Below are 26,451 nucleotides of genomic sequence, written 5' to 3'. Positions count from 1 at the left end.
ACCATCACAACCACTGTAGCAAAAGAAACGAGTATAGAACTACATGTGTTAAATAAAATATCATACAGTATTCACCGTGTTCTCTACTGTTCTCTCCATAAAGTCATCCTCAGTATCGTGGGAATTCCCTGCGATGGCTGAGTTGGTCAAGTTGGAAAAACTATAAGCTTTGTCTCCACAGAATGTGAATTGCAGTTGCTTCTCTATCCACTTGCAAATGGCAGTTCACCTCGACCTTAATTTGTATGCAGGAGGATCAAAAGCTCTCCCAGTAGGCAACCCTAAAGTGCTATATTTTAATACTCTCTTTCTCTTTGGGAATTTGTAGATTGTCCTTGACTTCCATCTGATATGTTTCCTCATTTTACTTTTTCTTATAATGGACGGGGAGCTTGGGAAGCTCTTAGCCGCATTCTTTAGAATATTTGTTCTGCACCAACACTTCTGATATAATGAGGAGTTAAGCAAAGATGAAGTACCACCATTTTCTACATGTGGCTGCCTGTAGTATAAAGGTATAGAAAGCAAAGATGTTTTGTGTGTATCTGATGCTTCGACCGAATCTGGTGTGGAATTGAATTATGCAACTCATGAGAAAGATGTTTTGTGGATATTAGATGTTTTGTGTATATCAGATGGTCTCTCGCGAAACCCTCCTCGATGATTACGTGACTGGCGGACCACAAACATTTCTAATCCACCAGCCACAGACTTTTTCGTGCTCGTCGGAGTACGAAATCTAAAACCTCGAGGGTGGTTTCTAAAACCCTCTCGAGATTTAGGATTTAGGGAGCGAGAGTGACACAATGAGAGAGAGTGTATGAAAGAGAGGTGGTCAGCGGTCGAAAATAGTGGTGGTAGACAAAAATTGTGGTGATAGAGGAGAAGTCACGATAAAAACAATCTAGTGAATTTTTTTTAGTTTAAAAACATAAATATGTCCCCTGCTCTTCATTCTCGATTGACTTTTTTTTTTCTTTTTTCTGTTGTTGAGGATGTGGAGTGACTTTTTAGGATGCTCCAAAGTCACCCGTTTGCCACAATATTTCAGGTGGAGGAAGATCTAGCTACTAGGGTGTGTTATGGTACTAGGGTATTACTGTTATTTTTAAGATTCCCCGACAACAATATCTAACGATTGGGACCCATTATCTCTGCTTTTTCATTTTAATGGAGTCAAATCCCCTCCCCTCCCTCGCCTCTCCTCCAGGCCCCAGCGGATAGACGATTACCACGTTGACACTCTCTCTCTCTCTCTCTAGACTCTACCCTTTTTTTCTCTCTCTAAACAATGAATTAAAAGTCACAAGCCAGTTTAGAAGTTATTCTCTTCTTTCTTTTCTTTAATCTCTCTCTCCCAGGTGGGAACTGTTGTTGACAAACATGGCTGAGTCTTCTCCTCCTCCCCCTCGATTCCCGCTTTGTTGTTCTTCTTCTTCTCCTTCGATTAGTGGTGGTGGTGGTGGTGGTGGTGATGGTGGTCTTATTCATGTTTTGGCTGTTGATGACTGTTTCGTTGACCGTAAAATCGTTGAGAAGCTCCTCAAAGTTTCCAAATTTAAGGGTAAAAAATAACCCAACTTTATCCTTTTAGATCTCTCTCTCTTTGCTTTTTTTTTTTTGTTTCTTCAGAATTTAGAGTACTGTACTACTGTTTGAGCCATCTGATCTGAGAGATAAACAACATTGAAGTATTTGCTCCCACTCTCTCTCTCTCACACACAAAACTAGTTCTACCCAGAAAATGGGGATGAGAATAGTCCCACATCAGAGAAATGCAATCTAGCAACCAAATTAACAATTTGAATGTTAGTTTCGTAATGTATGGCATTTGGGACGCTTCAATTAGTTCGACCTAAAAAATGGGGATGAGAATAGTCCCACATCTGAGAACAACCAATAAATAAATGTCAATGTCATCTGTCAATTGGTTCTGACTTGGATGACCACAAACTTAACAATCTGGGGCTTTTGGGATGCTTCAATTTTCTTGAAGTCTAGGTTCCCTTTATCCCGTGTGCCTGATTCTTTAACCCTCAATGACCTAATGTAGTTCTAAAAATCAATTAGCTCTACAAGATTTTTTAGTTAACTAGTTATAATTTTAAGTTAATTGGGTATATAACGTCTGAGAGTAGGTTTATCTATTTTATATGCATCATGTAGAGTATACATTGTGGTGGAAAATAGTCCAAAACATACTGCAACTACAAATAATATACCTAAATTGTATACCACTATGCTAGTAACAAGAATCATAACATTAGTATATATGTATATGCACACACATTGAGTGTTTTTACGCATATTTAGATGAGAATCATTTCTAAGAAACTTTGATTTCATTACGATAAGAATTGATTTGATTTGATTTATCTTCTCACTATGTTTAGACCTCTAGCACATCTATGTTAAAAGGGGATCATTTCGATCAATTCGTCTACTACAAAAGTCATCTTCTCTAAACTTATCAAGTTTCACAATGAAACATATTAGATTTTTGAGTTATGTTGTTGTTGTTGTTGGGATATGAAGCAATCTTTGTTCTTAACTTGTAAATATGTTGGCAGTTTCGTAGACGTGTTGGTACTAGCAAGTTAATACTTAATACTGCTTCTTTGTCTTCCATAATCTTATCATTTAGTGGTCACAATGTCACATATTATGGTTTTGAAGGAAAATTGCTAGAGGGGCTGATTTTGAAGGTTCTCAGTAAGGTAGAGACATTAGAGAATAAGTAATCGGACATTGTGGAATCCAAGGTTTAAACACACAATTGAGGCGTTTATGTTTGCTCTAAGGAGAAACTATACTTTTTAGTACTGAGGCATACAGATCTCTGTGTGCTTAGTGTGAACTTACAATAGAATATAGCTATTTTTTAGAACCTTGAATAGGAGTCTTGGCCCACTTCTTCTTCTTCATCTTTTTTAATTCTTGCAGTTTATAAATATCATAGGGTAGTAGCTAAGCAAATATCGCTTAGTTCTATATGAATGATATGTATTTTGATTCTTTCCAAATTCATTCATGTAAATTACCACCTTATCAAAATGTATAAAACACCTTAAGGCATAAATTTGTTTTTTAACATCAGTGGAATCAACACCAAACATCGCATATGGATGTACATCTCCTGATACATGATTTTTATAGTCCCTCCATCTTTTCCATCTATTACTCTCGTACTATAGAAAGGCTTATGTATTCTCCTAAAACTTCCATATATATTGCATGACTGACTTATCAACTGTATCGCCTATTATGAGGCATTTTAACTCATATATGTTGAAAATCATTAGCATGATCTACTACAACCACAAAATTTACTTTATTGGGTTCTATATGTTGGTGATGCACCTCTGAGGCGCTTTCATTTTATGGGGATGTTGAGCTACATTTGCCAATAGAGTGGAATTGGATAATTGAGGTGCCTACCATGGTCTGCTTTGTTGGTTGGATGGTCTGTCTAAGTAGAACTCCTAAAGTAGATAATCTTGGTAGTAGGAAATGGGTCGTGGTGAATAGATGGATTATGTGCAATTCTGGTGAAGAATCAAATTATAATTTGTTGCTTGGGTAGATAATCATTCTTTGCTTATTCACGTGGAGTGGCCTGGGTAATCCCCAAGGATCTGAATGATCTACTAGTGTCCTAAGATGAGGCGAATATCTTCATGGCTGGTCGGAAGTTATGGATTTTGATCATGCGATTGCATGGCTATTTGGTATGGTCGTCCCAAAAATATTTTTGGTTAGGGAAAATTGATACTGATAGACTTAATTTTGGAGGGTACTCAACCTCCTCTTTTTTTGGGGGGCCGTACTCTGAATTTGCATGGTCTAATGGCATTTTTGTAAAGTTAAAGTTTTCCTTTTTTTTTTAATCTTAGCTTTATATACTTGTAATTTTACCCTTGGTTCTGAAATTGATTCTTTTTCTTCTAAAAAAACTGCTGGCATAATCTCTTGGAAGTATTAACAAATCTGATTTCCCTGCAGTTACTACTGTTGAAAGTGGAAAGAAGGCATTGGAAGTTCTAGGATTGGATCAAGAAGCAAGTGAGACTCCTCTAAATGTAAGTTTAAGATATGTCTCAAAGTTCCTTTTTTTTGTGGTTCAATATATACACTTTACTACGAGATCAGCCATTCATGTTGATATGTTGCATATCCAGATCTAACTGTACAACTTGTAAAGACTCTGTAGAGTAGATCCCAGTTTAGCCCGACCATAGTTAGGACAAGTTGGTAGCAAGCAGACAGGGACCCATTAAACTAGAGAGACTAGGAACCTCCATGTCACAACCATCTCATCCGAAAACTAAGATAAGAATTATCGTCAATCAGGAAAACCCGTAACAGTTTCTAAACTACACCGTTTTAAACTGTAATATTAATCATCTTAAGTTCACTTTGTGGGTGTACTTTTATAGTGTTAAGTCTACATCTCATTATGATGGTCATACTGATTAGGTATGTTGAAAATAACTAATTTGCAATTCTCCTAAATTAACTAAGAAAATAAGAAGGATGTGCCTAGAAAATGTCTTATACTGTTTTGGTTTCAAAGAGACAAGTCTAGAGAACGTAGTAAATGCTTTGTAAAGTTCCAAAGAGGAACTATCTAGGTCTTCCTACATTAGCTATGTACTCTAGTATATATAGCAGGCAATTAGCAAAAACAAAAATACGTAGTTATCATCAACAAAAATTTGAAAAATTCAAATTATTCTTACCTAGCTAATATAAGAGCATTTCAATCAAATGTCAACAACTACATCCAACCTTCCACTTAATCCAATACCTATTTTTGATGGAGAAAACTATGACTATTGGAGCGTTCAAATGAAGACAATTTACATTTCATAAGATATGTGGGAGTTAGTTGACGAAGGTTATGAAGAAGAAGGCAAAACAGAAACTCAATCGAAGGAGTTAAAAAACAAGGATGCAAAGGCATCACATTACATCCAACAAGGGGTAAGCCTATGTTACATCATCATTGCCTACCAACTATTAACAAAGTCATAATATGATTTTGCCTTAGCCCAATTTAGGTTTCTACTTCAATGGAACAACAAGCCGATGATAGCTTCTACTTCCAGTACGCTATAAGGGTTAAAGTCCTTGAAGTTATTGTTGTTTCTTTCCTTCTAGGTGCCTCAAATGATGGCTATTGGGATTATGGTCCACAAGTCTTTCCTTTTCTTCTTGACTTGGAGACTTGCCATTGTGTAATGGTCTGGTCAATTGATTTGGGGATATACCATGTTTGAAGTATCAAGCATTAATCATTTTGGAAAGAATTTAATAATGTGGCAATGAAGGAGAGTGAAAATATTCAACAATTTGCTTCTTATTCAAAAAATTACGAGTCTTGGAGATCCACTGTCAAAGTGATGTTTATGAATTATGTGAATTTTCATTTCCTACTCATGAGCAACAAAAGTTGAAGAAAACAGGAATGAAGAATTGTGAATAAGTGCCCGTAATAAAGAAGTTGCAACAGTTGATAAAAATCAGACATGTGAATTGGTAGATCCTCCAAAAGCAAAAGATATAGCAGGATTAAATTATAAGACCAAGTTTGATGAAGATGGTTCAATTAATAAGCATAAACTTGCCTAGTTGGAAAGGGTTATTCACAACAACTCGGCATCGACTTCAGTAAAACTTTTGCACCGGTAAAACGAATGGAGATGATTAGGATTGTTTTTTCATTGGTTACTCAAATGAAATTACAAGGAATTCAACTTGATATCGGGTCAGTTTTTTCAGATTGAGAATTAGAAGAAGAGGTATATGATGAGAAATTGGCGGATATCTTCACAAAGGCTACTATTGCAGAAAAAATTTCATCAATTTAAGAACTCCATGAAAACTAAAAATTAAGAAGGGGTGTTGAAAATAACTAATTTGCAAGTTTTTAAGCCGGATGTATCTAGAAAATGTCTGAGAGTGTTTTGGTCTCAAGGAGAGTTTAGAGAATGTAGTAAATGCCTTGTAAAGTTCCAATAAGGAAATATCTAGGTCTCCCTAGCTTAGCTAGATCCTCTAGTATATATAGAGTTGTTTGCAATATGTTTTTTTTTTTTTTTTTGTAAATTTTGAATGAAAGCAATATGTTTTGTTCAGATAAGGAAACACGTATTCTGAAATTTGACTCGATTTAATTAAGATTTCGAGTCAGGATTTCATGTTTGAATTTGAAAACGAAAAACAGACAAACACCTATGTTTTCGTTGTTTTTTGACTTCTGTTATTAAAAAGATTATACTGTCGTTTTGTTGCATATCATTTTCTTGCAATGAACTGACAAAAGTTTCACTCAGGAACACAATATTGACATAATCTTTACTGATTACTGTATGCCGGAGATGAATGGTTATGAACTTCTCAAAGTCGTCAAGGTAAGAAAGAAGTTCTCTTGTCTAGGTTTCTCTTTTACCTTGGTCTGTGCCTCTATTAACAAATATATCTTGAAGTAGCTTCTGGTGTCTTGACTATCTGACCGATCTGAAATCTCAGGAACACAACACTTTAAAATCCATCCCTGTGGTCATAATGTCATCCGAACATGATCCTCAAAGAATAAGCAGGTATTATTTCCTCTAGAAAAGCTTAATGTTTGTTTGAATTGATTTTTCTAGTAATTACTTGAACAATGACAACAACTATCTTTTTTGTACTTTTTTAGTTGCCTCGCCATTGGAGCTGAGGAGTTCATGCGAAAGCCTTTGCAATTAAGAGATGTACAGAGACTAAGAAGCTATGTAAGACCAACACCTCCAATAACCCAAACAACAGGAACAAAAAGAAAAGTCCCACTCGACTTAATGCCCGAAAATAGTAATGGATCAGAAAGGCGACCTCGAATTACAGGACTTATTGTTGCATAATTCGGTAACTTGTAACACAGCTTTTTCTTTTTGTTTAAATTATTTTGTGGTCTTCTACTTATTATCAGTTCTTCCTGTTCTAGAATGGTTCTAGTTGGCGCGATGGATTTGTATGTGTTCTCTTAGAGTGTGCTTCATTTTACTTTATGTTTTTCCTGTTGGAATTTGTGTGTATTAATGTTGTATGATTTGGCCGAGTCCGTGAAGATGCTTATCTGAATGTATTTTTGTCGATAATATTTTGAAGTTATTTTCCTCAAGACCACATGTTGAGAAGTTTATGTTCCCTACAGTTTTTTTTATGATCTTACAAAGGCATAATTATATCCACATAATGGGCTTAGCCTGGCCAGCCCATACACTAGCCGAGCCGACTATTACATGGTCGGCCCATAGTATGGCCTGGGCACTTGGCCCGACCTGTGCTATCTTTGTCCGGCTATTAGGACTCTTATTGGATTTTTTTACTGGATCTAATCCATGTCATTAATCTCATTTTCTCAAGTCAGATCTTCTGATCGAGTCGACATTCTTTTGTGTAACCTGTTGTAGGATATGGTCGTTGGTAGTCGCAAGTGATCCAGTTGTCCTGCAGACTGTAATTGGTTTCCAACTAAACATTATGATCCCTAAAACGTCCGGACTTGATGAATTATTTTCAAAATCCAGAGCAACTCATATTTTCAGTGTAAATCACATGCATACATACTTGTTAAAACTATCATGCATGAAATAACAATTTTATTTGATCATTTGACAAACATTTGAACGTGTTAGGCAAGACTTATCTATTCTAACACATAAAAAATAACAATTTAAGCGAAGAACGCCCTTTTTTTTCTTCAAAAAGGAAACTCTACCCAAATCTACAACATATAAATAAACATATGTTCCAACTCATAAGGTCAGCCAGAGTCAGTACTCAGTTGAGTAGTATAATATAAAAAAAAAAAGCGAAGAAAAAGATTTCAAAATCAAACTTGTGAAAATGGATTTAATAATCCTTTATCCCATAATCAACCATATATACCTACAAAGTAACATGAACCTATAAGATAGCACCACTTCTCAATCCTTTACCAAAGAAAAGTGAATACTATTTACTTTGAAAAAGGGTAATTAAAATTAGTTATATATAGTTTAGGTATATTATGGAGACTGAAAGTCTAACTTCTTTGACAAAAAGCTAGAGGGAGCAGTTCTCCAACTCTCTACCTTTATCTTTCACACTCCCAATCAAATGAGGGTGCCTCTATAGGCGCCTCCCCTAATTGCTGTAGGGGCCTCCCTCTGTTGGCGCCTCCCCTATCGTACCAAAAGGCTCCTCCCGCACCTCTTCTTATTTTCTTTTTTCATACTTTTCTTTCTCTTTCTACTTCCAGAAATGGGCGATCCATCTAAAATGCTTATTGTTCTTGAAAGAAAGATCAAACAAATTTGAGTTAGTGGTTTGAATAGAGCAGAATAAGTGATTGATCTATCATTTGAAGAGATCAAATATTAATTAGTGATATTTCAAATGTTAAAACCCTAGAACCAGGTATCGAAATAATTGATGCTATGATAATTCTTAGAAGTGCTTCTTGGATTTGTCTCTGTTCATTACTACACACTAAATTGATGCTAAAACCCTCTGTATGGGAGGCGCCAACAGAGGGAGGCCCCTGCAGCAATTAATGCAGGCGCCTATAGAGGCACCCATCAAATGATAGAGGCATGTTGTTGTGAAATTTTTTCCCCTTTTATTTCCTCTCTTGATTTGTTTTTTCTTTATTTATATCACTTTCTACTTTTTATATCAGACAATTTCTTTTGTGGACTAGAAGATCTAAAATGATACAGGGGTTTTGTCTAATAAATTTATGCAAGAAAATTAATGCAACTAAAAATAAAAATTATGTAAAGAGGTTTCTCTATAATCTTTAAGGAATCAGTAATTTCATTCCGTTCAGTTAATAAAGTTCAATAGCTTTCTATATCTTGGACAGTTTATTTGTTTTTCGAGTTTTAGTTTACTTATTAAATTTTTCTTGAATTTTCTGATGTGTTATAGACATTAGCTAGTTTCTGCTTCTTTTTTTTTGTCAATAAAATTTTGTAAAGTGATACAAAATGTCATATATTTGTATACCATATCAATATAATGCTATGAAATATGCTATGGGTGTAAATGGACCTAAAGGGTTTCCTTTTGTTTTTTTTTTTGTTTAAAAGGTTTCCTTTTGTTCCATCTAACAACTTTATATGAATGCCCTTCAAACTACGATATGTTTAGATTCAAAGACGTAAAATTGTAGATTTCACAAAACTAGCACACACATTTTGTTTAGATAATATATATTTGTTTTTGTCCTTGAATGTCTTGACAAATGTCTATGTACATTTTGTTCATGAATATCCACAATATCTCTATCTACTAGTTACTACCCTCTCTAAGACGTAACACTGCAAATCTGGCAAACCTAATCGCAATGGCAACAGATTGTAACTTAGCGCATCTCTATTGGGACACTAAAATTCTAACACTTAGACGGTCACATTAATTTTTCTAGAGTTTTTGTTAAGACAACCATCTCCAATGGAATATGCTATTAAAAACTCCACCATGAGATGGAGATTTTTATTCTAGAGATCCTCAAATTTAAAGTGTCTTCTCGAGGATCTCAAAGCGACGCCGTAGTTTTTCAATGTAATGTTTGACTTGTTGAGCTTTTACATTGGAGAAGAGTTTTATTAGAGTATCTCAAAATAACCACCTAGGAAAGAAGGCAATGGCTCTTTGAACCAAAAGAATGTGTTAACTTAGTAAAAAAGAACAAATGTTTTATGGAGTAATAATTATTCAGGTCAAAATTATTTTTTAAGACGGTTGAGCCAACCACTAGTAAGCTTTGACTAGTCAAAGATATCATCATTTGATTTACTTGGGTGGCACGTGACGGGTCGTTGAGTATGCACGAGTGAGACCTTGACAAAACCTACAGAAAGATGGCCCCGAAAGAACTTTGTCACTTGAGCCCTCTATCACCTCATTGGCAGCACTGAGGAACTGTAACTCGAAGACCTAAGGATTAGAGAAATCATAATCTCTGATCAACAATTTGGCTAGTCCATTTATCTTCTGTTGCCCTGGTCTTATAAAGGATAAATTGTCAATGTAAAGATAAAAACTTCCATTTCTTGGTATAGAAGAGACATGGTCGTGGAGCCGCATAGTGCTAGAGTTAGCCTTATGTATTCATAAATTCTTGAGATTCTTTTTAAGCTTGTTTTACATAGTGAAAAATCATCATGCCCTTGTTCACTATAGAGTAGGTTTTGCGCCCAACTCGTTTTGTTTCAGTGTCCTTGTTTGTTACCAATATTGCCTTTTTCGGTTTTCTAAAACTTATTATCACATTCGAAGTTAATTATATGTCAATTATAGTTCCATATATACCATGCATCTATGTTTTTTGATGTAATGAATTCTCCAAAAAAGTTTAACTTGGTGTATGAGGGGGCCTAAAATCAAACACCAATATTAGAATAACTGGCCCCACCTTTTTCTTATATAAAACAGTTCCCCTTAGTTGATCTAAATTTCTCCCTAAAAAGAGAAAAGAAACAATTAACAGCTCCCACCATTCCTAATCTTTTCTTTATTATTCTTCTCTTACTCTCTTTTTGAGTCCTCAGACATCTATAAATGCCATTCAAGACCTAACATACTCTATCAAAAATTAAACTCTTTCAATATATTCTCTTCTCAAGTTTGTGAAAACAATACTCAAGGATAGAACTACAAAAATGGCTAGTGTTATGATTTCAGTACTTGTGTTGCTTGTTTCATTTGCTCCTTTCTCCACTTCCTCTATCAACCCACAAGTTTATGGTTCTCCGTCTCTCTGCCCACAATTTTACGATCGTTCGTGTCCTAGAGCTCAAGAAATTGTAAAGTCTGTGGTGGCGAAAGCCGTTCAGAAAGAAGCTCGAATGGCTGCTTCGTTGCTTAGGCTCCAATTCCATGATTGTTTCGTCCAGGTTACAATATGTTTTTTGTAGTATACCTCTTCATTAGTTACAACATTGTTACACCTCTACTATATGAGATCATATAATTTATACTTTTTGTTCGGCCCGTTCATTATTTCGAAGATTTAACTCTATCAAGACTGTGTAGTAAAGTACTGCTATTATGCTTAAAGTTTCATGACAATGCTTTTGGATTTCCTTTTTTTTGCAGGGTTGTGATGCATCCCTACTGTTAGACACTAGTGGAAACATAATAACCGAGAAACGGTCGAATGCTAACAGAAACTCAGCTCGAGGATTTGATGTCATTGACGACATAAAATCGGCATTAGAGAAGGAATGCCCCAAAACTGTCTCCTGCGCTGATATCGTTATCCTAGCAGCTAGAGATTCAACCGTTTTGGTAATAAACATATGTCACACTTTTTCTTTTAAAACAAGAAAATTCAGAAACTACGATTAAATTTGTGGTCATCCAACTCAAAACTAATTAACAATGTCCGGAGACGACCAAAATGTTATATTCTTACTGTAGTATCTTTTTTCAATGTGGAAACATTCTCACAAGCCTCCTCAAGTTTGGCATTCTTTATGCCTCATACGTGTTTCTTTTGTTGAGTGGCAAGGAGCGTCTCTAATCGACGGGCTTCTACGCTCTCGAATCAATACTTTTGTATAAATCAAATCTGAGTTTACAATTGAGCCTATTTGAATGCTTATAGGCTGGTGGTCCAAATTGGGAGGTTGCATTGGGAAGAAGAGACTCAAGGACGGCCAGCTTAAGTAGCTCCAACAACAACATTCCAGCACCCAACAATACATTCCAAACAATTCTAACTAAGTTCAAGGCTCAAGGTCTCGACGTAGTGGATCTTGTTGCACTCTCAGGTAAACTTACCAAACATTCAAAGGGATCCAGTCTGTCGAGATCTCCAATTAATCTTACACTGCACTTACACCATCTCGTGGTGCATGATTTTGTTAATAATTCCTACTAGTTGACATAAAAATCTAAAGGCATAAGCTATGACATAAAATATCTCATAAGTGTGTACTAGTTATATCAGAATGCTTCTCTATGCAGGAAGCCACACAATTGGAAACGCAAGGTGTACCAGTTTTAGGCAAAGGTTGTACAACCAGTCGGGCAACGGCTTAGCTGACTACTCGCTTCAACAATCATATGCTGCCCAATTACGAACCAGATGCCCGAGATCCGGTGGTGATCAAAACCTATTCATAATGGATTTTGTCACTCCTACGAGATTCGATAATTACTACTACAAGAACATTTTGGCGTCAAAAGCTCTTTTAAATAGTGATCAAGTTCTCTTCACTAAGGATAAAACATCAATGGAGATAGTCACCAAATTTGCCAATAACAATGATCTATTTTTCAAGCAATTTGCTCAGTCAATTATTAAGATGGGGAACATCTCACCGTTAACTGGATCAAATGGCGAGATTAGGAAGAATTGCAGGAGGATTAACGCATATTAATCGAGAAAATTGGAACAAGGATAAATTATAATATGAATTAATGTACTATGTTAAATCTTTATTTTATTTTGGGTTATGTTTCTATCTGTTCTAAGTATTTGGCTTGTTTTTCATCAAAAAAAAAGTATTTGGCTTGTTAAATGTATTCTGTTGTTTTTGTGTTTGTGAGCTTATGATGCTATTAGTTGAATGACAAAAGTGATTTTTTTCTTTTTTTTGAGAAATCGACTACGATCTACGTTAGCTGTTACAAGGCATGGATACATCAAGACGATGTGATAAGTACAATAACTGCTGAAATACTACTGAGCTTAAAACCCGACGAATTAAATAGCCTATAGCCTGACGAATTAAATGGCTTAGCCCACATAAACAATTTTATTTAGGGTTAATTCCGTTTTGGCCCCCGATTTGTGACCAACTGGCCGTTTTAGCCCCCATAAGTGTCCGGCAGTTCGTTTTGGCCCCAAAAAATTCCGAAATGGCCCCAAATGTTTTCCAACCTCCCAATTATACCCCCATGGCATTTCTGTAATTTATTTTTTTTCTTTTTCTTTGTCCACCTCATCTAACAATTGACACATCACTCTGTCCACCTCACCCTTCTTCTCCGGCGAAAGGTTGCCGGCCGGAATAAAAAATTCCGGCCGGCCACCTTTACCAAAATAATTTTTTTTTTTTTTTTTTATTTCTCTCTCTTCTTCATCTCCTTCTTTCTCTCTCTTCTTCATCTCCTTCTTTCTTTCTTCTTCTTTCTTTCTTCTTCTTTCTTTACCTCTCTCTCTCTCTAACCCTTCTATTTCTCTCTCTCTAACCCCTCTCTCTCTCTCCCTATAACTCCGGCGAAGGGGCGGAGCCCCTTCGCCGGAGAACCAGACCTTGAAGGTCTGGTTTCCAACCAGACCTTCAAGGTCTGGTTTGAAACCAGATTCGGTCTGGTTTCAAACCAGACCGAGATCTGGTTTCTACAACCAGATCCCGGTCTGGTTTGAAACCAGATCGGAATCTGGTTTCAACTAAGAAACCAGATTCCGATCTGGTTTCAAACCAGACCGGGATCTGGTTGTAGAAACCAGATCTCGGTCTGGTTTGAAACCAGACCGAATCTGGTTTCAAACCAGACCTTGAAGGTCTGGTTTCCAACCAGACCTTCAAGGTCTGGTTCTCCGGCGAAGGGGCTCCGCCCCTTCGCCGGAGTTATAGGGAGAGAGAGAGGGGTTAGAGAGAGAGAAATAGAAGGGTTAGAGAGAGAGAGAGGTAAAGAAAGAAGAAGAAAGAAAGAAGGAGATGAAGAAGAGAGAGAAAGAAGGAGATGAAGAAGAGAGAGAATTTGTTTTTTTTTTTTTAAAAGTGGCCGGCCGGAATTTTTTATTCCGGCCGGCAACATCCTGCCGGAGAAGAAGGGTGAGGTGGAGAGGAGGTGGTGTGGTGGAGGAGTGATAAGATGAGGTGGATGATAAAGAAAGGTGTGATGTGGTTTTTTTTTTTGTTTTTAACCTTTTTCACAAATAATTCTGTTTTGGCCCCCGAGGATAATTTCGTCAAAAATTTAGCCCTTGGGGCCAAAACGAACTGCCGGACACTTATGGGGGCTAAAACGGCCAGTTGGTCACAAATCGGGGGCCAAAACGGAATTAACCCTTTTATTTATACCCAAGTTCGTATATGTACAATAAGAGAGTTCCAATTTAGTTTCCTTTATACTGGAACTAGTGCATGCTGTTAGATTCACATTTATGTGATAATATGAGAGATAAACTGAAATAGTCGACAAAATAATTTAACATGGATTAAATAAGGATCTCATGATCTTATTCAGAAATCAGAGAGAAGAATTCAAACAAATCTCAAATTTAGCTTGAAATTTCAAACAAATTCATACGATTAATAATTGGTTGAGTCAGAAAAGTAATACAACTTTAGCTTTCAAACAAATTCATGACTAATATCTCTCAGTTTTTCTCCAAGGTGGTCCTGGGGCCCTCAAAGGAGCCAATTTATATCTCTATATATGTATATTCATCTACTATTTCAGTCTTAAGGATTCAACAAAAGAAATGGTTCTGCAGGGAAATTAAGATATGGCTAGAGCTCTTTTGAATCTACAGCTTCCTTGAGTTTTCTCCCCAACGCAAATGCTAATGGAGGAGGAACAGCATTCCCTATCTGTCGATGCTTGTTGATAACATTGCCGGAAAACTTGTAGTCATCTCTAAATCCCTGCAAACAGACAGAGAGTTAAAAACTTGTATATAGGGTTCAAGCCATATATAATGTTGTATGATGATAATGATGATGATAAATTGTATGAAAGAAAAGCAGGAAACATTTACCTGAGACCGAGCACATTCACGAACAGTTAGTATCCTGTCTTGGTCAGGGTGGAAACACATGCCCACCTTACCCATGGGTTGAGGGTCAGTGATGGACGTCGGGAAATTTCCTTCCCAATCCAGTCTCCCAAACAACCCTTTCCACTGATTGTGCCTTTTTGCAGTGTTGGGTAGGCACCATGGTATTAAGTCTACCAATTGTCCAGTTGACAGCTTTACCTGCATTCCAAGAATTAAAATTTTAACTCACCCCTACAAATAATTCTAAACTTTTGTACCATTTCATGTACGTGACATAACTTCACATATCATAACTCATGTGTCACACATAATATCAGGAAAAACACTTGAACGATGCAATCTTAATCGTAAAATAGGTTCCTTTTTCTTTCAAGAACTGTCTAAAGTTGGGGTCATGAAAACCACAGCATCACTTGGGCGAGACCAATCTAGTTTACCTTCAGTGGAAACTGGTCCCAATAATCTATGTTAACTAGATTCATGCTCTATTCAAAACATTAATAAGCAATAGCCACATCATGCCCAAGAGTAGCTAGTATTAAGGTACCTTTTCCTCAGGAAGACATTGCCAGTCAGCTCCAGGTCGTTTTGGTATTCTCTGGCATCGAATAAGATTCAATTCGTTCATTTCCTTGGATATGTGATCAGACAAGACCACTGTACTTCCTCTAATTTTCTTCTGGAACCATGATATCGGTTGATTATTGTACTGTTCAGGACAAAAGCAATACATCAACAAGACGAGGAAAAGAAGTTAGGACATATTAGTGGATGCTAATCATTATAAATACGAGTCGAAAGTAATAGGGAAAAAACAGACCTCCATTTCTGTCTTAGAAGCTCCATTACCAACTGGAGGGAGATCTCCTATTGTATCTCTCACAGTTATTGCACGGAAAGGTGCTCCAGAAGAAGTACTTCTAGCTGCAGCATAATACACGTTTCCTGGTAATGCAATTTTCAGTTGTGGGCTTGAAAAAACATGCATTGGCTCAGGCCATTCTGGCAGATTTTCGTCTGGAGAAGCAGCCCATATAAATGCTCGCTTTCTAGACTGAGAAACACCAAAGGTTCCAGCTTCAAGAACACCAAACCTAACCTAAAAACATAAAAAAACTCGTTCAGACACAATTACAAGAACAATATCACAAACAATTTCTAAGGTAAATGAAGAACATCTACCTGATAGCCCATTTGCAGCAAAGAAGCCAAAGTTAAGCGAAACGTTTGTCCTTTGTTAAAAGACACAAAGTTCCTCACATTCTCTAGGAGGAAGAATCTTGGACGGAAGTATTCAGCAAAGGATAAAAAAGATAAGATCATTTCACACTGGACCTTACTCCAAGTGCTCTGGTTAAATCTATTCATTCCAGAGAACCCCTGAAAATAAAAATAGGAAAAGTGTGGATAAATAGTTCACTGATTAACAACAAGGCACAATAGACGCCAGCCCGCAGTGAGAAGGTTTTAAACAAACCTGACATGGGGGACCTCCATTGATAAAATCTACTTGGCCAGGTAATGGCAAGTCACTGATTTTTTCATCAGCAAGTTTTGCAGCTAATTCAGCAGCCTCCGGAGTCGATATGCAATCATCTGTGTCCCCACATTTTTCCATAATTGCCCTGCGTTAAAGATCCACTTGGGAATGAGCATAAGCACAAGCTTATATAAGCGAAAACAAATAAATAAATGAAATCACATAATAGTTACTCACTTAAGGATCACATTGCAATTATCAATGAACATCAATGCCTCTGGGTGATTAAGTTTAAATGCTTCTCCAGCAGGCTCTTCGTATTCAATAGCCCACTTTGTACACGAAACTCCTGTGGATGTTATATGCTCATTAGCATGCTTACTTCTCGTGGTAAAAATGAAAATTAAATTGAAAAAGTATTATAAGAGTGAACTTACCAGATTGTTGTAATCCGTCAGATAAGCCACCACAACCAGCAAATATGTCCAAAGTAGCAAGCCTTCGACTCTCCTTAGATGTATCTTGTTTGGTAATAACATCTGAGTCAGCTTCCCCTTCTTTAGATTTTCCTTTTCTCTTTCTTGCAGCAGAATCTTCAACCAGCTCTCCAGCCGAGAATGTTAGTTTGGCATTAGCTGGCAACTGTCCAGAAACAGCACTTAGAATCAGTTACAGGTAATGAGAAAAAGGAGGGAGTCCATAACGAAGTCCACAAGTGATATCTATAAGGCGGCAAATGATTAACTACCTGCTTAATGGTTCCCTTAACAGGATTATATTGATGTTCACAGAAAAATACGTGCTCAAAGATCCCAGGGCCATCAAGAGATGGAAGATCCTGCTTCTTTCTGATTTCACACTTTCCTTCTATTGCTTCGATGGGCACATTAAATAACTCTTCGCTGTAATAAACCTAGACACCAACACCAAGAAATTCTTAGTACAAATTAGAATCTTCCTTCTGTATAAATCATGAATGATATTTTAACCTACTTCTCGAATATCAGAACTGTACGCCTTTTCGGACGAGGTATCTTCTGGTCTAAAGAATCTCCTGACTTTGACCTCAGTTGATTCTGGAGTCATCTTTTTGAGTGACTTGGGGAACTCGACCTCCAGCAACTCACAAACAACAAATGCTTTCAGCCCAACATTTCTCCCAGACTTGAAAGTTTCTTTCTCTTCAACATGTGCTGAAAATTGTTGGGGACTTACATAAACAAAGTCATTAATCGTATATTCAATACCTTTGTATATAAAACCATTAGTAGAGGAGTTCGCTTTAAGGCTTTCTTTCTCCTCATCTGTTTTTCTCGTTTTGCAGGAATGGCAAGAGCCATCTCCAGTACCCATTTTATTCAGAGGTAGACTAACAAAAGCCCCTCTCTCAGGCCAATACAAACTTTTACAGTAGTACTCAGTCGGCAATTCTTTCTTTTTCCTCTCCTCGGCTCTTTCCCTATCATTCTTATCAGCTTTAGCATTTTCCTTCCTGTACTGATGTCCCCAAGGAATTTTCCGTATATCCACCACAACAACCTGTTTAACATCATTCAATTCAAATTCCTTACATTTGTGTGTTAGGAATACCTCCCTCTCGTTGGCTGCGTTTCCTAACACAGTCTCTGAGCCTCTCTCCAGAACTCTTCCATGAACCACTTTCTTACCTTTTGGATTTTCAAACATATATTCAACAAAATAGATAACCGGTGCTTCATCTGTATCAACTTCAAGGATCACTGCACTACCAACAGCAACCACATCACCACGTAAAATGGCCTGCTTATAGAGAGCTTCACCAGAGGGTGTTTTGCCTACGGAGTTCCCATCCCATCTAATTTCAGCGTTCTCAGTTTTAGGTTTACTTCGCTCTACTGGATGAGACTTCAGAATCTTGTCTTCTTCAACCAACACATTTTCCTCTTCAACATCCTCATCTTCATTCTCATCTTGCTCCTCTACCTCTTCTTCCTCTTTAACTTCATTGCCATCTTCCTTCAGGACTTCAGGTGAGTAGTTTGAGTAGTATTCACCCCATATTCTGTTGATCAACCTTGTAGTAGTGGCCTGCATTGCCTTCCTTTTAGATACCACAGGTGCCATTGATGCTCTAGGGTTCAGGTTCCTATCATCTTTTACTGCCACCTTCTTTTTCATAAGCAACTTCGTATGATGTCTCTCTTCCATTTTATCAGAAAGACCAGACACAAAAGCACATTTCCTGATTGTCTCATTAGGAAACTCTGCAAACTGTTGGAGTATTATTTGCCCATGGACAACAACATATCTCTCCACTACAGCAGGATTTGAGGAGATATAAGCAGGATTACTCTTCTCAAACAGTGCAACCTTCTTGATGACATCTGCAAAAGAAAGACGAGAGACGCGAGGCTGGTCCTTCAACAAAGTGATGATGCCTATTGCAATCCTAGCAGTTTTCAGTACAGTTTCGTACCATGGAGCATACTGCTTTGATGGCTTCCCAAGTCTATACCTGAATAGACAAGAACCCAGTAAACATAATTAATAAGCTGGATAGGTGAAAGAACAGGACTTTGTTCTCAATGGATACCTTTTTCTTCATTCAAAACAAAAGTTCAAAGAAAGAAAATCGGCCACAGTGAATGATCAGGTATATAATTACTAATACTTAAGCAATAGTTGAAGAAATCAGATTACCAAGTAGCACAAACCAAATTTAACAGATGGCATGTCAAATCAAAGAAATGGTCACAAACCAAGTTCTCGGCTTTATACACAACCTAACAGCAGATATTTAAAGGTGTATATAAGTAAATCAAATAAACTCAAACCAGTGAATGAATATCAGACTTAATTTCATTGCAAAATAAAGCTAATAAACCGGGAAATCAGGGGACAGATTAATCAAAGGTATACAAGTGAACAAAAAGGTATTTTTGCAACTCTATCTAAACCTCTAGCGCTACGATTTTGCAGTACTTGAAATCATAAATTTATGATAAAACTAAAATATTCATCTGCTACATCATGATCACAACTTCACATATTTTAACATGCATATGGTCAAAATCATAATATGCAAAGCTCCTTGTAGAGAACTAACATCACATGGCGATGTAGAAAACAATAGCAGGAAATAGAGAAATCCCATGACAAAATACATGCTACAAAAATACCAGAGCAATATTAGAGCAGGAAAATGTATTCAAATTTTAAAGCAGATTACCAGGACATATCTGTTCGAATGGATATAAATACCATTGACGATCCAAACTCAATCATCCATTCTTTTATTGCGCTCAGATAAATTGGAATTCCATCTGTAACCTGCGGCCCTGAAACACTTGAAGAAGACTCTACGGGGTCAGAGTCCAGAAAGAATCCACTCCCATCATCAGTAGTCATGGTCCCTGACCCAAAAATTGTGACATCAGCTTCCGCAGATTTCATTGGGAGGAGCTCTAAGGAAATAAGCCTAGAGTCAGAGTTATAAAGTGACCAATTGTGAAGCATGTTTCGTGGAAGGAAGTCAGGATCACACATGCTGTCATCTGTGTCAATTAAAAGATACTCATCCATCTCCTCGATGGACGTATTATAATATGCAGGGAGAGGATAGTCATTCGCAATTTCGTCCTCATTGATTTTAATATAGAACTTGTTTGAAGATCTTCCACGCTGGTTTCTTTTGGGCTTCCTTGATTTCCAGTTCTCTTCTTCTTGTAACAACCTCGCCAATTTCTTGTCTGCATTATCCTCATCCATACTGTTGGATAAACCAGATTGATCCATGTTCTCCGCCCCATCTTTAATCTTCAAACTTCCACCAGTTAACATCTTAGGTGGTATTTCCGATTCCCGTTTCTTAGACTCGTCTCTAAGGGCAAGAAGAACAGGTAACTCCAGAAAGGTCTGATCTTTGGATGTCTCATCCAAACCAACCAGCTGTTTATAAATGAATTCACCTTGGGAGATAAGGAAGTCCTTAGCAGATGCTACACTGACAAAGCTCTTACTTCCACTCAGAGACCGAACAACCCCAGCAAGCAATTCATCAAGACTAACATTAGGGTTTCCCCCAGAAGATTTGGACAATTTCTTGTAAACTTCAAGGCAAGCCTGGGCTTTCTGAAAGAAATGATCATAGCACTTCTTGTATGTACTGGCAGGTTTCAGGCAATCATAATCTGCCAGATCAGTTGAGACCCAAACGACAGGTGATCCATCTTCGTAGCCAGAGATTGCCCATGACTCAATTCGCCCAAATCCTTCACATTTGACACCATTTTTTTTATCTTTTTCTGATGTTTCATCCCAGGGTAAGATAACTCCTGAGATGAACAGATCATCAACTTCTGACATCTCAAAGGGCTGTGGAGTCCCATTCTCACCATGCAATATGAAATCTGTGAGTCTTCTATTGGGGCGGGGATCGTTCGGACCAGAAGTCAGATGTATAGCACTAATTTCATCATTGGCTAACCTTTCTTTTTTCGCTTCAATAACATCAGATTTTTCAGAAGAGCGGAAGGATTTCTCCTTAAAATTAGTGCATGCAGCTGCTCGCTTTGGCCTCTTACTAGAAGTGCGAGGATCTACAAGTTTCGTGGAGCTGTTCCGTTTCTTCTCATTCTGCTTCGTTTCTTTGGCTCCAGATTTCTTCATTTCTAAAACAAGATAAGAAACATGAATTAAAGAACCACAAAAGATTGAATAATAATTATAAATGAAAAGAGAAATGACGCCCAAACTTGTACATTAAATAACCAAGACAGGCGCCAAACTGGAGCAAAAAAGGGGTGTCCCAAGAAGTGGTAATAAGATAAAGAAAAAGAATTTTGTAAAGGAGCAGAAGCAGGAATCAGATTAGAAATCCACACAAACAAATATACTAAGCAAGATAAATTTAAGACAAGTACGAGGCTTGAAATTAAATGAGATATTTCAAAGCGGCAAACCCACGTAAAGTTCATAGACGAAGAAAATTAAACTAGAAATCAGAAGAAGACACTAATAAAAGCACGTGTAAACCCACTACTTAAGTTTAAAGATATTAAGCCACCTTATTAAATAAATCTCTCACCGTCATGTTTCTATTGTTCAAAACATCAAAATGCATGATTTGGACAATGGGATGATCCATCAAAAAATGATATTCACTTTTCTAGAAAATACATGATTGACAACAAATGTAGGTAAGATGTTCTTATACAACTGTTCATCCTTGTCTTAAACCTTATCCAGATATTAACAAGAAAGTAAGACACAAAATAATATTTGAAAGTAAGAATAAGTTGAGATATGTTATTTACCATGCAAAACCACAATATGCAGATGCAGCAGATCTACTAGCAATTCTTTTGAAAACAAGATAGCTTACAATTGAAGCTCGAGAATATAAGATTGCAGTTTCAAAGAAAATAGAAAAACGATTAGACCAACTACAAGAACCCGAAGACCCTTGTGGCATTCCAAATTATGATTTCGAAACAAGAACATTAGGTAACTTTTTGATACAGAGAACATCATATGATTTCGAAACAAGAACAACTACCCACATAGGGGTTATCCGACATGATTTTTGAGTAAAGAAAAAAAATCGCTTTACATACTTACAACATGGATAGAGAGAAATACCTAAAGATGCACCACCTTTAGCAAAAAAGTAGACAGAGAGGGAAAGAAGCAAGCAACTTAACCCGTGCAACCCTAAACACAAAGTAAACTTCTAATTCTCACACAAGCCAAAAATCTACTAGTACATGGTATTTAACAGAAAAAATAGACTAAGCAGCGTATGTATCAAATCTTTAGGAAACAATTTATTTGTCCTTGTCAGCAGTGCGTATCCTCGTAATTACAGGATCTACACATTTTATTCTATTCCACACATTTTCCAAATTGGCAAAGAATTCAAAGATATCCTCATAATTACAGGATCTACACAATCCGTGTAATTAGGATGTTTATCTATAACATCTCAATAAATTTCAGTTTGGATGTTGGATACAACTCAGTAGGAGCAACGACTGAAGTGGTTGTATCTTATGTCAACGCCCCATTAATAACACAAGTAAACATAATATCTTCCACGCTCCATTAATCATATATTAAATATTCTCATACTAAGTAACATATAAAGCAAGGAAATGCACGAGAAATGTAGACATCTTGAGATAGATTCACTTCACATAACATGAATAAACCTATTCTTTAAAAAAATTGAATAGTGTACACAAAACCCAAACCTCTATAAACCTGTAAACTGCTTGAGATTGCAAGATAATAAGTTTTTACAGACTAAACTCCTAAACCAAACATGTGACTTTATAGATCAGATTTCAACAAAATATGTATTCAAGAACTTGATATCAGAAAAATCACTGGAAAAAACAAATATAAGAATATGCAGTATCGCACAAGGGAAATCCCATGAAATAAATAAGTGTTTGAGATCTATTCAACCAGAAAAAGATTAACAAAATTTATTTGGGTTTTTTGAATGGTTAGAACAATGGGAAGACCTCAACCTGCCAAAGACAAGAAATGAATCTTAAAAGAATAAACAGCTCCAATCATCTGGTGTATATGGAAGGAGCAGAACTAGAGAATTTTTAAGAAAAAAATGTCGTCTAAGGAGGATAAAATCAACTCCATTAAAGGGCCGTCATATCGTTGGAGACGTAGAATGCATGAGCGAACAAGAACAAAAAACGTATATGGATTTTGTATAGGACTAGGAGGATTTAGTGCATGGCATATAACTTTTGGTTTAGACAAAAGCAAGCTTATGCTTGACTGTTGCATTCAAGGTCAATTCTTAAACCTCTTCCATGGAAATTTCTATAATTTTCAAAAAAATATTCAAATGTCTTGCATTTTAAGTGAAGGACCATGAAACTCGACACCCAGAATCGAACCGTGCTCAAAGTTGACAACAGAGACAGACATCACCACCCTAGAGAAGAGTAATCACCACAATCCACATAACTAGAATCATGTACAAAATGAAAACAAAAACTCTTTTTGGACACTGGAGTCAAAAAACAAAAGGGCTATCGCCTCTGGTTTCAGACATCTGTGACAGGGTAAACTCATTTCCCCGCATACATATAGTGTTTACTGAATTAACAAAAGTTGCAAAATTACCTTCAAACATAAAGAAACAAGAAATCCAAGAACAAGTAAACTCGATCATCAAACAATTCAATGATACTAAAACAAAGAAAGGCATATAACTTGGTATCTACAGAAAAACCTACTTAAACCCTAATCTATGAAAGCAAACCCTTATTAAATCAACATAAACTACATTAAACACGATTCTTAAGTTTAGATTACATACTCTTGAACTCCAATGAGCGCCGAACAAGATATCCAACGAAATCAAGGTTACCAGCACAAAATTAGGGTTTCAAGAGGAAGTAAAAGAGGAACCGATGCTTACAATGTGACAAAGCAGATGGGTATATATATATATATGAAGAGAAAGAGAAATGAGAGATTACCTGCTGAATCGACACCATCTCCCGATTTAGAGGTGGGTTGTAAGAGGGTGACGGATCCCATTTGGAAAAAATATCAGTTACCTATTATGTCAAAATATCAGAGATTTTGGAACAGATGGATGAAACCTACCTAGATCTAGAGAGAGAAAGAGAGAGTTGGAAAAAACCGGAGATCTAGAGAGAGAAACGTTGAGTACCCTTTCCCCTTCTAGGATTACGCGTATACGTTTTGAGGCAAAATAAGATGGCGGGAAAATGATGAAAGTATTCGCGCCACGTTTCATATCTAAAATTTCATTTTTCATATCTACATGGTTATTGTAAAAGAAAGATAGTATTAGTTTACCGGCTATCTTGATTAAAATTCCTAAAATTAGTGATATGACGATTACTGATAGAGAAGTGAATAGTTATATGACGATTACTGACGGAGAAGTGAAAAATTGTGATGTCTAATAACGTACGGTAGATGTATAATTCAATTATCAAACATTAGGTCGGTGTCCGTTCAACTTCGTGCTTGCAACTGACATATCTTCTTAAAGTCGAGTACATTTTATAATTTGAAAGTTTCAAGTTTCAATTTAGTGACTACGCTATACGAAAAACGTTGGAGACATTAGTTACTCGCATTTTGTTAAAATCACATGCAACGGTAATAGATATAGGAAATTTAACGGTACATTGTGATCCAATCAGACGTGTCGCAATTTCTATATAAGAAAATCTCTAAACTAGCAATAAAAGATGACGGAGGCGGCTATTGACATAAAATAGATAATTAAAGTCAATCTATGATTGGAACAATAAAACAATACAACGTATGAAACGGTTTAAGATTCCGAACTTTAATATACAAGACGATAATAAATATGAGAACATAATAGCTTAGTAATAAGTTCTCGTTTCTTTTAATTCGATTGCGACGTCATCTCTCTAAAATTAGGTTTTTTCCTTTGAAACTCGAGGGAAAGTCAAAACAGACACTAAGCTAATCAAATGAACCTAGATTTATAATTGTCATTTACGACATGATATCAAAATCATTGTGTCGTGTTATGTAGATACCAACATTCTGTATTTTATTTTTTGTAACCAACTTCTTGTTTGAGCTTCTATTTTTTATAAATTCAAAATTAGTTTTTTTTGAACTCTATTCAAAATTTCGTGAAAGTTAATATTTCTCTTTTAAAAATGTCCATATGTATGTTAGCGTGTCTAACATAATCAACCTTCTTCAGTGCCAAAGTTGTCATATCAACAGCTTATCGATCATAACTTTTTTTTGTCTTTCGTTAAATCTTGTTATTATATTTAACTTTTTTTCTCCTTGACATCACACAAACCCAAATCATCGTCATCCCAACTTCCTAAGCATCTTAATCAAAACAATAATCATCTGTTGATTTTCTTCACCGTGATCATCTCATCAACAACATCTACCATCATCATCTCATCAACAACATATAAAATTAACGTTAACCGAAAGTCAGAAACTAACCGAAATTGAGAAAAATGAGACTAATTTTGAATTTACGAAAAATAAAGAGTAAAAAAAGAAGTTTATCACAAATTAGGGACCTAAAAGAATATCTCTTTTCCATAAAACATATTGATATAAAATATTGTTCAAAAGATCTTCATAAATGTTTTTCTTTAGGTTGCAATCATAAGTGCTTGTGCTTATATGTAAATTTCATCATATTCCCATTTTTATTTTAAATGTTATTTTTAAGATTTTCTTAACAGGTGGAGAGATATTGAGTGGTCACTTTTTTTCCATTGTTAGCATATAAATGGTCCACTATTATAATGATTTTAGATTCCAAGATTTCTTAGTCAAAAAAGTAAAGAGAATTGATAACATAACATCTGAGGCAAGAGTAGGAAAATCCTCCATTTTTAGAATAGCAACAATATAATGGCAAAATATCTCAATGGATACATGAAGGGGGGTAGTGGAGCGGGACTTTCACAGACTTTCATAGACAAAATGTCCCGTAGACATTTTAAGATATTTCGGATGAGTTATTATAGACAACATGTGTTCATAGACATTTTCAAGACATTGAGAGTTTGTAGACAAAATGTCTTTATAGACATTTTAAGACATTTGATCCATAGACAAAATGTCCTGGGGACATTTTAAGATCTTGAGTCCATTGACAAAATGTGTAATGCATATTATATTTGTGCTAATCAAAAATATATTTTTTCGACTTTTGTAGACATCTGTGAATATTTGTGGACATTGATGGACATTTGGTAGACATTTATTATTTTAATATTATTATTATTATTTAATCACATGAAATAATATATTAATACTAACATTTCAAAAATATATTTTTCGACTTTCGTAAACATCTGTGAATATTTGTGGACATTGATGGACATTTGGTAGATATTTACTATTTTAATATTATTATTATTGTTTAATCACATGAAATAATATGTTTATACTAACATTTCAAAAATATATTTTTCGACTTTCATAGACATCTGTGAATATTTGTGGACATTGATGGACATTTGGTAGACATTTACTATTTTAATATTATTATTATTGTTTAATCACATGAAATAATATGTTTATACTAACATTTCAAAAATATATTTTTCGACTTTCGTAAACATCTGTGAATATTTGTGGACATTGATGGACATTTGGTAGACATTTATTATTTTAATATTATTACTATTGTTTAATC

The 26,451-nt window shown here is 36.0% G+C and overlaps 3 protein-coding genes across 9 annotated transcripts; 2 read left to right on the top strand and 1 right to left on the bottom strand.

The window, feature by feature from the left end:
• The first annotated feature begins 959 nt into the window (after positions 1-959).
• On the top strand, positions 960-7,162 carry LOC147551921 (two-component response regulator ORR3-like). The gene is made up of 5 exons (XM_086667007.1): positions 960-1,564; positions 4,003-4,079; positions 6,336-6,413; positions 6,532-6,602; positions 6,701-7,162. Exons 1-5 carry the CDS (start codon positions 1,384-1,386, stop codon positions 6,900-6,902), a joined length of 609 nt encoding a protein of 202 aa, XP_086523133.1. The 5' UTR covers positions 960-1,383; the 3' UTR covers positions 6,903-7,162.
• A 3,325-nt stretch (positions 7,163-10,487) lies between these two features.
• Positions 10,488-12,628, top strand: LOC147551920 (peroxidase 72-like). Its single transcript, XM_086667006.1, has 4 exons — positions 10,488-10,925; positions 11,128-11,319; positions 11,639-11,804; positions 12,001-12,628. Exons 1-4 carry the CDS (start codon positions 10,692-10,694, stop codon positions 12,414-12,416), a joined length of 1,008 nt encoding a protein of 335 aa, XP_086523132.1. The 5' UTR covers positions 10,488-10,691; the 3' UTR covers positions 12,417-12,628.
• A 1,640-nt stretch (positions 12,629-14,268) lies between these two features.
• On the bottom strand, positions 14,269-24,268 carry LOC147551919 (DNA (cytosine-5)-methyltransferase 1B-like). 7 transcript variants are annotated; one of them, XM_086664838.1, is made up of 14 exons: positions 23,938-24,190; positions 23,741-23,821; positions 21,870-21,941; positions 19,459-20,899; positions 17,244-18,744; positions 16,999-17,163; positions 16,688-16,892; positions 16,488-16,599; positions 16,248-16,395; positions 15,953-16,150; positions 15,591-15,869; positions 15,318-15,479; positions 14,750-14,968; positions 14,269-14,636 (listed from the first exon to the last, which is right to left on the bottom strand). In XM_086664838.1, exons 2-14 carry the CDS (start codon positions 23,799-23,801, stop codon positions 14,502-14,504), a joined length of 4,698 nt encoding a protein of 1,565 aa, XP_086520964.1. In that variant the 5' UTR covers positions 23,802-23,821; positions 23,938-24,190; the 3' UTR covers positions 14,269-14,501. The 7 variants fall into 7 exon arrangements, with proteins under 7 accessions (XP_086520964.1, XP_086520966.1, XP_086520963.1 ...); XM_086664840.1 differs by lacking the exon at positions 21,870-21,941 and having other exon boundaries at positions 23,938-24,208; XM_086664837.1 differs by having other exon boundaries at positions 23,741-24,123.
• Between the last annotated feature and the right edge of the window lie 2,183 nt (positions 24,269-26,451).

This window comes from Eschscholzia californica, unplaced genomic scaffold (genome assembly GCF_041429995.1).
Source record: "Eschscholzia californica isolate CP2 unplaced genomic scaffold, dmEscCali1.0.p SCAF_3, whole genome shotgun sequence".
Classification (NCBI taxonomy): Eukaryota; Viridiplantae; Streptophyta; class Magnoliopsida; order Ranunculales; family Papaveraceae; genus Eschscholzia; species Eschscholzia californica.
This window is presented reverse-complemented; position numbering and strand designations above follow the sequence as displayed.

Bases quoted from the DNA above. Each gene is read 5' to 3' on its own strand.
- LOC147551919 (XM_086664838.1), bottom strand. From the start codon at position 23,801: ATGGGATCCGTCACCCTCTTACAACCCACCTCTAAATCGGGAGATGGT. The intron at 16,893-16,998 runs GTAGTTAATCAT...GTTTCTGGACAG, and splicing joins TTAAGGGAACCATTAAGCAG to TTGCCAGCTAATGCCAAACT. The intron at 14,637-14,749 runs GTAAATGTTTCC...GTCTGTTTGCAG, and splicing joins GTGAATGTGCTCGGTCTCAG to GGATTTAGAGATGACTACAA.
- LOC147551920 (XM_086667006.1), top strand. From the start codon at position 10,692: ATGGCTAGTGTTATGATTTCAGTACTTGTGTTGCTTGTTTCATTTGCT. The intron at 10,926-11,127 runs GTTACAATATGT...TTTTTTTTGCAG, and splicing joins TCCATGATTGTTTCGTCCAG to GGTTGTGATGCATCCCTACT. The intron at 11,320-11,638 runs GTAATAAACATA...GAATGCTTATAG, and splicing joins CTAGAGATTCAACCGTTTTG to GCTGGTGGTCCAAATTGGGA.
- LOC147551921 (XM_086667007.1), top strand. From the start codon at position 1,384: ATGGCTGAGTCTTCTCCTCCTCCCCCTCGATTCCCGCTTTGTTGTTCT. The intron at 4,080-6,335 runs GTAAGTTTAAGA...AGTTTCACTCAG, and splicing joins CAAGTGAGACTCCTCTAAAT to GAACACAATATTGACATAAT. The intron at 6,603-6,700 runs GTATTATTTCCT...GTACTTTTTTAG, and splicing joins GATCCTCAAAGAATAAGCAG to TTGCCTCGCCATTGGAGCTG.